The 13,807-nt window shown below is 38.4% G+C and overlaps 1 protein-coding gene across 1 annotated transcript; it reads right to left on the bottom strand.

Annotated features, from left to right (window-relative positions):
• Nucleotides 1-591: 591 nt before the first annotated feature.
• Nucleotides 592-12,322, bottom strand: LOC131433044 (trichohyalin-like). Its single transcript, XM_058599773.1, has 3 exons — nucleotides 12,094-12,322; nucleotides 2,666-2,834; nucleotides 592-1,753 (listed from the first exon to the last, which is right to left on the bottom strand). The coding sequence occupies exons 1-3, from the start codon at nucleotides 12,320-12,322 to the stop codon at nucleotides 592-594; spliced, it is 1,560 nt and encodes a 519-aa protein (XP_058455756.1).
• Between the last annotated feature and the right edge of the window lie 1,485 nt (nucleotides 12,323-13,807).

Raw genomic sequence — 13,807 nt, 5'->3', positions numbered from 1 at the left:
ATTAGGCACAAAAAACGCAAAACAAAAGACCCTCACTCTCTACCTACCTACTCTAGTTCATCGCGAGAGTGAGAACACTGAGCAAACGGATGGCACAGACAAAAAACATTACATCTATAATTCATGTTTATTTTAGAAAAAAAAATCACCCATCTTTCGTCCTTCACCCGGACCATTGAATACACAACCGATATCCAAGCAGGGCCACGGTTAATCTCCTCCCGGTGTAAAGCTTTCCAGGCAGGAAGCACACTTCAATACCAAATGCAGCGTAAACTCGGTCCGAGAAAGAAAAACACAACAAGATATGAATGAATTGAAATTATCTCCCCCGGTTCGATCGCCTTTGCCTATGGCGAGGGCAGTTAGATGGATAGGTAAAAAACTTTCAGTGTTAAATATTTTTCATTGAAAGGCGCGTGTTCATCTTCGGGAAAAGGGTAGATGACGGTATTTTGAGCGTAAAACCTTGTTTCAACAAACTGTTTTTTTTTTCATTCTGTGTTTTACTGCTCTATCGTGCTTGCGTTCATTTTGTTCTATATGTTGTTTCTGTTCTTTCTGTTTTTTTCTGCTGTTTCCTGTTGTTTTCTATTGTTTCTGTTGTTTCTGTTGTTTCTGTTCTTTCTGTTCTTTCTGTTCTTTCTGTTCTTTCTGTTCTTTCTGTTCTTTCTGTTCTTTCTGTTCTTTCTGTTCTTTCTGTTCTTTCTGTTCTTTCTGTTCTTTCTGTTCTTTCTGTTCTTTCTGTTCTTTCTGTTCTTTCTGTTCTTTCTGTTCTTTCTGTTCTTTCTGTTCTTTCTGTTCTTTCTGTTCTTTCTGTTCTTTCTGTTCTTTCTGTTCTTTCTGTTCTTTCTGTTCCTTCTGTTCTTTCTGTTCTTTCTGTTCTTTCTGTTCTTTCTGTTCTTTCTGTTCTTTCTGTTCTTTCTGTTCTTTCTGTTCTTTCTGTTCTTTCTGTTCTTTCTGTTCTTTCTGTTCTTTCTGTTCTTTCTGTTCTTTCTGTTCTTTCTGTTCTTTCTGTTCTTTCTGTTCTTTATGTTCTTTCTGTTCTTTCTGTTCTTTCTGTTCTTTCTGTTCTTTCTGTTCTTTCTGTTCTTTCTGTTCTTTCTGTTCTTTCTGTTCTTTCTGTTCTTTCTGTTCTTTCTGTTCTTTCTGTTCTTTCTGTTCTTTCTGTTCTTTCTGTTCTTTCTGTTCTTTCTGTTCTTTCTGTTCTTTCTGTTCTTTCTGTTCTTTCTGTTCTTTCTGTTCTTTCTGTTCTTTCTGTTCTTTCTGTTCTTTCTGTTCTTTCTGTTCTTTCTGTTCTTTCTGTTCTTTCTGTTCTTTCTGTTCTTTCTGTTCGTCTTTTCGTCTTTTCGTCTTTTCGTCTTTTCGTCTTTTCGTCTTTTCGTCTTTTCGTCTTTTCGTCTTTTCGTCTTTTCGTCTTTTCGTCTTTTCGTCTTTTCGTCTTTTCGTCTTTTCGTCTTTTCGTCTTTTCGTCTTTTCGTCTTTTCGTCTTTTCGTCTTTTCGTCTTTTCGTCTTTTCGTCTTTTCGTCTTTTCGTCTTTTCGTCTTTTCGTCTTTTCGTCTTTTCGTCTTTTCGTCTTTTCGTCTTTTCGTCTTTTCGTCTTTTCGTCTTTTCGTCTTTTCGTCTTTTCGTCTTTTCGTCTTTTCGTCTTTTCGTCTTTTCGTCTTTTCGTCTTTTCGTCTTTTCGTCTTTTCGTCTTTTCGTCTTTTCGTCTTTTCGTCTTTTCGTCTTTTCGTCTTTTCGTCTTTTCGTCTTTTCGTCTTTTCGTCTTATCATCTTTCCGTGCAACATAAACTGTTATGCACTGAGGAGCTCAATCGTAAAGAAAGGTAAGGTTCTTTTTGTTTATAGTTTCTTTTTTCCTTCTGTTTTTTTTTTAGTTTTTCTAGTTCTTCTAGTTCTTCTAGTTCTTCTAATTCTTCTAGTTCTTCTAGTTCTTCTAATTCTTCTAGTTCTTCTAGTTCTTCTCAAGTTTCATAGACATTCCGGCTCACTTCGTCGAAATGAGAAAGTATCTGTGTATGCGAATGAGACCAGAATGTGCAATCAATTTTCTCAGAAACAGCAGGACAAACAAATTCTCGCAAACTAAAATTCAAATGAAAGTCCTGATTGTTTCATTGCATGCTATTTAGTTATACATATCTGTTTCCGGTGTTTCAGGGTAATTTGTTCAAAACAAATGAATATCGGTTAATCGATTTTCACAGTCTTAGATTCAAATAAAAGGTATAATAACTTCATAAAATTGTGGTTGAATATCATGTCAATCTGATTTCCGGTTTCCGATATATACGATGATTAGTGAAGAAAAATTAATATAAAGGGTATTAAGTATTTTCGCACTGCACCAAAATGGTAGCAACTACCCTCAAATATGAAAATCATAAACACATCGAACCCACCAACGTCGTCCTCGTGCAAAGAATGAGCAAATGGGATTAATTTTTTTTTGCTCTAGCCTAACCTTAAAAATTGAAGTTGGAATTAACCAAAAAAAAAACTTATTTCAATATTTCATTACCCTCCCATTGTTAAATAGATGAGTAATGCTATCGGGAAGAAAGATTTTTTCCCCGAGTTTTCCGCTGCCGGCCCTGAATGAGGAGTCTAATTCAAAACGATTTGGATCAGAGCAAGGCGAGTTTTTTTTCCGCTCCTTACTGATCAACTCCCAGGACATTCATCGGCAGATAGCGACCAGCGACAACGGTTTTGCTTACGGTAGGGTAAGCTTTGCTTGTGGTCCCCCAGGAGGATGAGTCCTGCTGCATCACCGTCATCGGGTCGGGTCGGGTCGCGTCGGGTCGAGTCGACTCGCGTCGCGTCGGTCCTATACAAAGTTAATGGTGCAACACCAGACAGACAGGCAAACAGGGTCGTGAGTTGACGGTTTGTTTCACGCTTTCCACCCGGAGCCAATTGCATAAACAACGGTGGGAGATTAAATGAGCATCACGTCTATCAATAATTGATTAAAAATTATGTTTTTTTTTTGCCTATTTCAACGATGAAAATTACTACTCGAGGGAACGTGCCATCTGTTGTTTGATTTTAATATTTCGAAGCCTATTCAATACCAACTAATTTGAACTAACACTCACATTAGGCTGGCTTGTCTAATTTGCATTTTCCGAAGGTCGTTGACCTTCAAAAGATCACTCTATGGTCTACGTAAGGAGACCTCTGACCAGCCAGGCGGTCGTTGTCTTCAATGCCATTGTCTTCATTTAAATTTTAATGATTTCTGGTCTGATCTGATCGCGATCAACCGATGGATGGAAGCGAACCTTAAGAAACAATAACTCAAAACTAGACCCCTGAATAAGAACCACCAACCAGCAACTAATGGGCCCTCCATGCGGCCACCGCTACCCGCATTAGGCACGTTAGTATTTGTGCAAAGAACGACGATGGTCAGTGTCACACTTGGCTGCCTCTTCGTCGGGCCAAACTCAGTGGCAGCAGGGGTCTTCCGTTTTCTGTATGCCCAATCTTGCCGTCCGCAGCCATTGCTACCTCCCGTGTTTCGGGACATTCTTCATTGCGCCCGGAACAAGGTGAATTCAAATCCATCTATAAACTCCATCGAACCGTTACCGTTTGGGGCCCTGGAGGTGCTTCGAGTCAAGTCTGCCGGAACGGTCCCCGTACCCGGAGAGTACCCAGAAGCCAGGGGGTCCAGCTCTCCATCATCGACAGCCGTTCAAAGTGTGTCCAAGAAGGGGAGGCCCTGGGAATCGGGGTGGCTCGACTTGAAATTACGGAACTGTTCAGCTTGAACCACGGATATTGTTTATGGGTGCCATCTCGGAAAACTGTCTGGAGGGCAGTAAAGAGAAAAAAAACGCATTCTGCAGACTGACCAGTACAGTACAGTACAGGCAACAGATCGAAAGAAGTTAATGCGATATTTATGCGCATAATTGAAGCTCATTTGCATATGTTCGTTGCTACGTACTTTGCTACAGGTACGGGGTGCGATATCTTTCTTGTTCAAGAACTAGTTGCTACCTTTGATTGCTACTGATTTCAGTTTATTTTTGAGGCATGAATTGTTTCATTACCTTAAGCTATGGTAGTATTAAATATATATTTCATTTTGATTCGGGTAAATTTGTTTTCAAACTTTCGCAACCTGATCTTGAATCAATTGTCCAGAATCAGCTACAAGAGCTAGTAGGAAGAATTCATTTCCAATGATAAAATATTTCAACTCATTCACATACAAGTTACAATTAAACCTACAATATATTTGAAAAGAAATTCTCATGACAATATTATAGACCGATAACCGTTCTAGGAAATTATCTAAACCATTTTTAACGTAGGACTACGTTCTTAAAGCCTCCCCCCATGGAAGATTTTTCAGCATCAAGTTCCATGAACAATGGAATACTTATTATATATAGGTGCAAATAACTTGACAATTCTAACTTCGTTCTCAGAATTTGTTTTTCAGTGTCAATATTGTGGAAGACGCATTTTTCTTTCAAATTTTTGCGCCTTCCCCACCTTTTCACCCTCTCCCTTCCGTTGTATGATTCTTGCGCACTGGCCTGCTGAGAAACAACAGTTTTTAATGTCGTTTTCGCTTGAGGAAACTGAAACTGACCCAGGACAGTTTCATCAAACAAACAATTTTTACGAAACTGTGTTTGTTTCGCACTTAGCAAACTTAGTTTGAGCAAACCTGATATAAAAACCAGGTTCGAAACTGACTCGATTTTCAGTTCAACAACGTTTAAACTAGGTTTGAAACTAGCTTTAAGCAAACGATTTGACAGCAGTTAGGGTGGAATCTGGGTTAGGTTTTGCATCAAGCGAAAACGACATAAGTCAGTGCAATCATAAATTAAATGATTTAATTGTATATTTGAATCCACGGAGACTAAATTGATAACAATTCATATCACCGTGTCCTGCATGAAACCCGTTTTGACATTCTCTATAGAAAAGTATATAAAAATACTAGAAACTGGTTCCGACGGCATGTCAGCTAGTTTACTAAAAGAAAATTGTACAACGTTTTCTAGGATTCTCTCTAAATGTTATAATAATTATTCGGTCCGGTTACTATCCCGATTGTCTAAAAATCTCTAAAGTCATTCCTATATTTAAGTCCGGTAATCGTTGTGATTGTCATAATTATCGTCCCATATCTACATTATCCATCTTTAACAAATTTTCTGACAAACTATTAGTCACCAGACTGCTTAAATTTTTAAACAAACATAGCGTCTTCTACCAATTTCAATACGGTTTCAGACAAGATTCTGGCACACAAAGTGCTAATATATAACTAGTTGACAAGATAATGAGTGAAATAGGTCGTAAAAATATTGTCGGAGCCTTACTTCTTGATCTTAAAACAGCTTTTGACACGTTAAACCACACGATTTTACTTGAAAAGCTCGAATGTTATGGTATCAGAGACATTGCCAACAGCGTTATTCGTAGTTACTTGACAAATAGGCAACAATTTGTATCCATTGATGGTGAACGTAGCAATCTCGCTCCTATGAAAATTGGTGTACCACAAGGTAGTAATATAGTACCTTTATTATTACACTTATACTCTTAACGGGATTCCAAGACTCTTTGCCGATGATACGGCCTTATTTTATCCCCATCATATTATCAGTACCATTATAAGTTCGATGAACAGATGTCCTAGATGTCTTTGACAAATATTTCAACTCTAATTTATTGTCATTGTAGTCATTAGTTTCAAACGAAATATATGATCTTTCGTTTCATGCGAAAAGTGTTACCAATTCATGATAACCCGTAGCTAACAGATTACGTAATTGAAAATGTGCAATGCTTTAAATACCTGGGCATACATCTTGACCCTACGTTATCTTGGACTCATCATATAAGTTTTGTTGAAAAGCGTATAAGCGGGTTTTGTTGAAAAGCGTATAAGAGCACGCCGAGGAACATATGATCGCACTCTCCACATGAAGATTCCTTCATGTGGAGAGTGCGATCATATGTTCCTCGGCGTGCACTTTTGAGCTACTACTATGCTTAAATTCACTCACTACTTAATTATCTTGTATCGGTATGGCGCCTTGCAGCTAGCTCTGATTTGAAAAAAATACAAACTCTTCAGAATACGTGCCTTGAAATCATATTTAATAGACCTCTGCCGTTCTCTACGTTTTGATTGAAGGGAGTGTATCGAAAATAAGCTATCCACAATTTTCTTTTAAATTATGATAAAAAACGTTATAGTTTTCAAACTAAAAATTGATCCTTTATTGTTAAACGAGGTTAAACTTGAGCTTAATGAAAACTAGATGAAATTTAAGTTATGCCTTCACGAATTTTCGAACTTTTGATCGAACGCTCTTCATCAAGTTCCGGACAAGTGTCGCATCGCATTTTTTGGACGCTTGAGCCCAAATTTTTCACCCTCTTCACGATTGCCCAGTAACGTTCGATGGCTCGAAGCTGAGGGCAATTTGGTGGATTGATATTTTCCTCAACGAAATTTATACCCTTTTCCGCAAGCCAATTGAGAGTGGTTTTGACATATTGAGCCGACGCTAAATCCGGCCAAAATAGTGAAGGTGTACTATGCTCCTTATATAAAGGCAGCAATCTCTTCTGGAGACACTCAGATCGATAGATTTCTGCATTTATAGTTCCGGTAGTGTAAAAAATGGTTGTCTTTAAACCACAGGGACATATTGCTTGCCATACCAGTACCTTTTGACCGAATTTCTCCACTTGAATCGACCTGTCCGCATCGCTCACGTTCTCCCCAACGACGACAGTAAAGTATTGTGGACCTGAAAGAGTTTTTGAGCCCTTCTTTACATAAGTCTCATCGTCCATCAAAACGCATGCATCCGGACACTGTAAAAGACGCGAATACAATTTCCGGGTCCTTGTTGCTGCTCGCTTCTTCTGTTCTACACTTTGTTTTGAGATTTTCTGCTTCTTGTAGGTCTTCAGGTGATTTCGCGTTTTGATACGCTGGATCATTACGACCCTCGTTCCTACTTTTTTGGCCGCACAAACAAGTAAACAAACGAAAGCTTACTGCACGCTGTGATCTGAACATAAAAAACGTGCTTAATCCACCTAACAGTGAGATGATACCTTTTTTATCAATCCGCATGTAATTTTTGCATGAATATTCTTCGGTGTTTTAGTTCTCATGACATTATTTTAATGACCGTCGTTTTAAGACGCCGTTTGAGATTTCAGTCATTCCGACATAACCATCTAATGTGGAAACTGCAAACCGGATCGAATTTAATCGTGTTACCATCGATTGAACATTCCATGAGATGTCAAAGTAAGTTCCACTTTAGAGTTTACGGTTATCTACGATACTTCTAGAGCCAGTATTCAGGAACCAGCATAACTTAAAGAATTCGTATAGCCATAACCTAATATAACGAATAAATTGTAAAAGTTTTGAATCCAACTTAAAAGCTTTGTTGGGATAGTAATTGTCTATATCGGTTTGAATTTTAATAACTCATCACCCTGTAACTCCAGAATTGGATAAAATTCATTTATTTTGTCCTTTAATTTGAAATTTTGTTTTAAATTCCTTAATTCAAATTTTTATTCTGAAATTCGATTTGGGCTTTTTTGAGAAAACTACTGAGCTTTTAGAAACGATTCGATACTGGAACCGGTATTCGAAAATCAGTGTAGCCGAAGGCAGTTAAATTCACCTGAGTAGCTGTATAGTTTACATTTGATTCAAAATGTGAAGATCAATGTAGACATCTTTGAGAATTCGTAGCCCGAATTAAATCTTTGAATACCTTCCGAATCTAAAACCGTATACCGCTAAAACTGAAATAAATTTATTTGGTTATCGACTATCCAAATCTGCAAACCCGGTAAATCTGATTATTTTATGTGAAATAGACATTTCTATAATAATCAACCTGTATCTCCTGAACCGGAAGTCGGGTCTAGCTAAAAAGTAAGGATTTTTATAGGATTTTAAGACCTTTGAATTGAATCTTAGATCGGTTTAGCCACCTGCGAGAAAAATGAGCTACAATTTTGTTTCGCATATCATCCTGTAGTTCCGGAACAAGAAGTCGAACCCAAGCGTAATTCAGGAATCTTGTTTGGCAGTTGAGTCATCTCCGAGAAAATTGAGTGATATTATTTGTCACACACGCATTTGCTGATCTCGACGAACTGATTCAATTGGTATATGGGTGTTATGTTCTTCTAGCATTTATTGCGGTAAGTAGTTTAAATCAATAAACTATACTATATAATTTCTTTCAACTCGAAAATGCTGCCATCATCTGGATTACATATGTCATATTCGAGCGATTATGTTACAAAAAATGATCCATGCTAAAATCTGTCCGAGAAAAAATGTCATGAAAAAAGATACTGTGCACAGTCTTTTTGGTACTTAGAAACAACTGTATGTTACAGTATAAAAAATCGTTGCTCCCAAGTATTGCTTTATCATACTCAAAACTCCTACTGCTGGAATAGGGGGAAGAGTCGCTTACACAAATATATCGATATTTCTGTTAAAAATGGACGGATTTGAACAATCTATAACATGTTGGATAACTATTACCATGCGGAATCTAAGTCTAAAATCACATTCTGTTTTCAAGGTCAATTGTGACAGATACTGTAAAAAAACTGAAAATTTTGACATAGAACTTCGTGTAACGTATAACTCAAAAAGTAAACATCCGATCTCAAAACAATTCAATAGCGTTCTGGGTGACGGGGAGACCTTTCATTTGCGACTAGTTTGATCAAAATCGGTCCAGCCATCTCTAAGATCTCGAGCTCTTTGTTGACAACACACACGGACCTTTGCTCAGTTCGTCGAGCTGAATCGATTGGTATATGTCACTCGGCTATTTTTTATATTTATAAAAAAGGTAAAAACATCACAAATACAAAGGTACAACACAAATGTATGTGGATAGCTTATATTCGATACACTCCTTACTCTGACCAAGCTCATAATGCTCTACCAATAGCTTACTCATGTGACATGCGAACCTTGTTGTTCGTTCATGACACCTTGCATGCCACGACACATTGTTACATACAGTTTTCAACTCCAAACCATTTGTACGCGACGCTCCGTATTGGCAACTTGCAACGCATTCCAACAACGACAACTCTGGGCCAAAGGCGTATTGCCAGTGTTAATGAACTGAGATTAGTTGCGTCCATTACCAGGAGGCTCCTGGTAGAGCTTTTTGGTGTGGTGGGCAAAGCTCATGCTTCCCTGAATGCTATTTTTAGTTTGTGATCAAGTTCAAAGATGACATGACTGACACTTCCAGTTACCGAGATATGGTAGTATAAATGACGTAATCGACAAAACACACATTTTTCTCTAGCCGATTTCAATAAACTAAAGCGCTATCCTATTCCTTGTTTTCGATAAACGACGGGTAATAATAAGCATATACACACAAATGCACCCCACTCACTTTTCTTATAGATAACAGAACCGATATTCCTAATCTTAGAGACAAATGAAAGGTCTTATGGTCCTATCAAAAATTAGCTCATATATTTTGGATTTAACAAAAATTTACACTGTCACTTAGAGTGTGATGTTAAAATCGATTATTGGCATAAAAACTAGTAAAGTTTGTATGTCATGTTAGTTGATGGCCATAAAAACTGACTTCGATTATACTGGCTCTCGGGTTCCGGTTCCGAAAGTACCTGGAAGTGACGATCAAACAAACAGTCTCTTTGGTTTCTTCCAAGAATCGAAGAAAAGTATTTTGTATAGAATACCACAGTACTATATATGAGAATATGATTGATATGAAAAAACCATCATCACACCACTAAATGTATTAACACAGGTTTTTCTTCCTGCTCATGCCTGATCAAATTTCGAAGATCATAGACGCGTTTGAATGCTACTTATAGATTATCTGATAAGCTTTGCGTTGCGCAAGACGATGTTTCAATGACAAGAAAAAGGCATTGTCACAGCACTAGGTGGATTAGTAAGAAGTTATTTTCAATTTGTATCTGTATATTTGAAATTCCACAAAAACTTCCTCTTACTTTTACGTTTCGTCTTTAGCTCATCAGTGCATTAACAGTTTATGTTGAAACACTGCCAAAGCCACTTCGCGGTACAACACCAACACCTGCTCAGATATCTTGTTTTGTAGTTCTTATTGCATACTATCAAAGTTTGCGTACACTTTGATACCTGTAAAATCAAACACAACTAGTGTAACAATTAACTCTTTCTATTATCCATATAGACAGACAACTTGTCAATCAGTTAATGAGAGTGTACTCGAGCAATTGCCATGAAAGCACGAGCCATAAAACGAAATCCTTGAACTTTTCACAGGAAAATTTCAAACTATAAAAGCTCCATATTCAAACAAGGTGCGTTCAGTCGTTGTCTTTCAAAGGGAAAACGCACAACGAGACACTGAAGAACTATTTACAATTACTTTCACAAGTATTCGCAGAAATAGTAATTCAACTTCAAAGAAATTCCACAATGGCCCCTAGATGTTGTTCACGTGTGTCGGAACATTGTACGAACATCACGGAATGATTTCTCCTCCCTTCGCCGTTGATGAGCCATTTAGCCCAAGACTCGCACATGTCCATATGTCACTTTCCTGAATGTTTGTCCCATTGTTAATGAGTATTTTTCTTACAACTCGAGCCGGTAGCTTTGACTGCTTGCTCGGTGAAGAACTCGTATTTGTCCCAATTGCAGGATTCAGGACAAAACTGAAGGAAGACCGAGTGCATGGATGGATGAATGGATGGATGGATGGATGGATGGAATGGTCTGTCCTTGTTAGATAGAGGAGAAGAAAAAAAAACGAGTGGGAGACTCTTCTCGAGACTGTCAGCTCTAGTGTTGCTGCTAATGATTGAGTCTTCGGTCTGCGTTGCGCTCGGATGGGAGGTATTAGTAGGGCGCACCCGTTTTCCGGACGGTGCTTCCAAAGGATTCTGTTTCGAAAGGCTCTAGATTCAACGTGGATATTTTTTTGCCGGAAACACACCGTCGACAAACGTCGCTCGTCGTACCAAAGTGCACCAGAAAAATAATGAGAGATTGTTTTGAAAATTTTATTGCACCAACAAACAATGTGATGTGCACAAATATTTGAACTTTTTCTTTCCACTTCACATATCCTTCAACAGGCACATGACAAGTAAATGCGGGAAATGTTCTACAAATGCCTGTCTTTTTAACTTTTTCTTGCCACCCCCTTCCGGCAAATGCAACGAAAATTTCGCGTCATTAGACACGTTCCATTAGGTTGATAATGCCTTGCTGAAAGAGAAGCCTATTTTTTCGCGGTAGTGAAGGGACACGCAGCTGCAATTGTGGTAGCACACAGGTGACGTATGTTAGGAAGTGTCAATCGTTTCGTTATCCTTGATTGATGTTTATCTATTCTTATCAGTTCAGAGTCACACTTGAAACAAAACGCTCCTTCAGATGGAATGGAATATAGCAAACTAGTCTAGTATGTATCAAATTTCAGCAATTATAGTTGTAATCAATTCAATCCATCGAATAACTAGTCCAGTTCTCCCGACTTCAAATAAACAGCAAACAATAAAGAGAAGAATTCCTACACTCCTACCCGGCTAACAACGCAACTTCAACCGGAAAAGGTGTAGTGCGTGAAAAGCAAAATATTTTCCCAATCCCCAGAATCCCCTGCAATAATGGGAAAAACATTCCGCTTTGGGTGATCGAAAATCGTCCTTTAATTCACATACCCGACATATAGCATCGGGCAAACTCGCATCGTACCGGGGACTTGTTGGCCGTTAGCGAACCGTAACTCGTTTGGAATCCAAAAAACTCACTCAGTGCCCCCAAAAACGACAGAAACCAAAGAACCGAAACCGAAAGTCATATAAACAATTTCCTCCCGTGCCATGCTGTGAGAGTTTTTCCCTCCCATTATCCCTGCCGTCGATTGTCTTCGAGCGTCCCTAGCTTCTGCTAGCTCGATATATGGTGGAATCTGTTTTTATTGTTTCTACCCAGATCTGCAATGTATGTAGCGAACCACTCCGGGATCATCCCGTTTCCTTTCCTCTGCTACCTTTCGCCCCCTGACCGGGTCCAGCAGCGATAATAACACACGATCCGAAACGCGCCCCGCAGGCAATCCTTTTTGCGAATCGAATGGGAAACCGTTTTCCATCAACGGCACCACCACCACCACCACCAACCGACGGTCGATGGGGCCGGGAAGTTCTATCAAAAAGGATGGTAGTTACCCGAAAAGCGATAGGTTTGAAATTTCTTGCCGGTAATTTAGTGCCAACCATTGTGCCACTCTCCGGGTTTTCCCCAAATAATAGCCGACAGTCATTGGACCTTGAAAGTGAAGAAAATTTCGACCTCTTTCGAAGTAAAAACTGGAAAACATTCGGCATCCATACGTTGTAAATTGTTCGAATTGCTAGCTCAACTTCATTCGTCCTAGGCGAATGGAAATAGAAAATTTAACGGTGAAAGGATTTGGTTGTAGACAGTTGATACATTTAGAAATTTCATAATGATCGGAATGTGCTTAAAATTCACAGCATTGCGAGAGTAAAATCATAAGAATGATTGAATAACATTATATGAAAATTATGCGAATATATGTTTTTTTTTTAAATGAGCTCATTAAAATTTGATATAGTGTACTGTAGACCGACAACCTAAATTGCTTTCACTTTCACGTTCTATTTTATCACTTCATGAAAAACTAGTTTTTCCAACAATTCCTTATTCTTAGATTTATTTCTGTCCTACAGCGCTACGTACGATTAGTTTTGGTATTTTACTAATATGAATGCTAAAATCGTATTTGGGTGTTTTTTTCTGCATTGCTCGTTTTGATCCCAAGCTAAATTATAGTTGAAACACAAAATTTGAGAATTGAAAACCATGCAGAAGAGTTTATTCCAGTTCTTACAGTTTTAATTGTAATTTTAAAATTTTTTGAGAAGCTAAACTTTCGACCAAACTGCTTTCGTCTTCGTCAAGCCTTTGCCATCAGTTGTCCTCCTTAATCTAGAAGGATCGCTTGCTTCATATGAAAATAAACCAAGTAAAAAAATCTGTTCCACAAGAAAAAAATGGGGTACAATTAGAAATGGAACCGGATCATTTCGTCGAAAGCTTTTTCGTCGAAAGTCGTTTCGCCGCGTTTCATTTCTTATAGTCATTTCGCAAAATGGCTCATTGCGCTGCGAGAGTCATTTCACCGAAAGGGTCATTTAGCTGAAAGAGTTATTTCACCGAAAGAATTTTTCGACTGAAAATGTATAGAGCCTAAATATCGTTTGATTTTTGAATATGACAAAACGACTGTTAATGAAATAACACATGGATCAATAAGTCCCGAGACTAAAGCAGAGATGGCGCTCGTAGTAAACCAGTAACCACGTCTTTCTAGAGTACTAACCTTTGCTTGAAACGGGTCAAAATTTTAAGTCGATCCGACAAGAAACAGCTGAGTTATCGAGGTTGGAGTAAAGTCGTTTTGTAGTTTGTTTAAAAAATGGAAAAAACCGAGTTTCGTGGGTAAAAACACCGTGCAAGCGAAAAAATGGATTGAAAAATGTTATCCGGACTCTTGTCCATCAAAAGAAACGATTTGTCGGTGGTTCGCCGAGTTTAAACGTGGTCGTACCGACACAAATGACGCGGAACGCTCGGGTAGACCTGTGGAAGCCGTCACACCGGAAAATGTGAGTGAAGTGACAAAAATTATAATGAAAGATCGTAAAGTCAAGCTCCGTGAGATTGCTGAGATGACACAG

Source organism: Malaya genurostris, chromosome 2, assembly GCF_030247185.1.
Source record: "Malaya genurostris strain Urasoe2022 chromosome 2, Malgen_1.1, whole genome shotgun sequence".
In the NCBI taxonomy this organism is placed as follows: Eukaryota; Metazoa; Arthropoda; class Insecta; order Diptera; family Culicidae; genus Malaya; species Malaya genurostris.
This window is presented reverse-complemented; position numbering and strand designations above follow the sequence as displayed.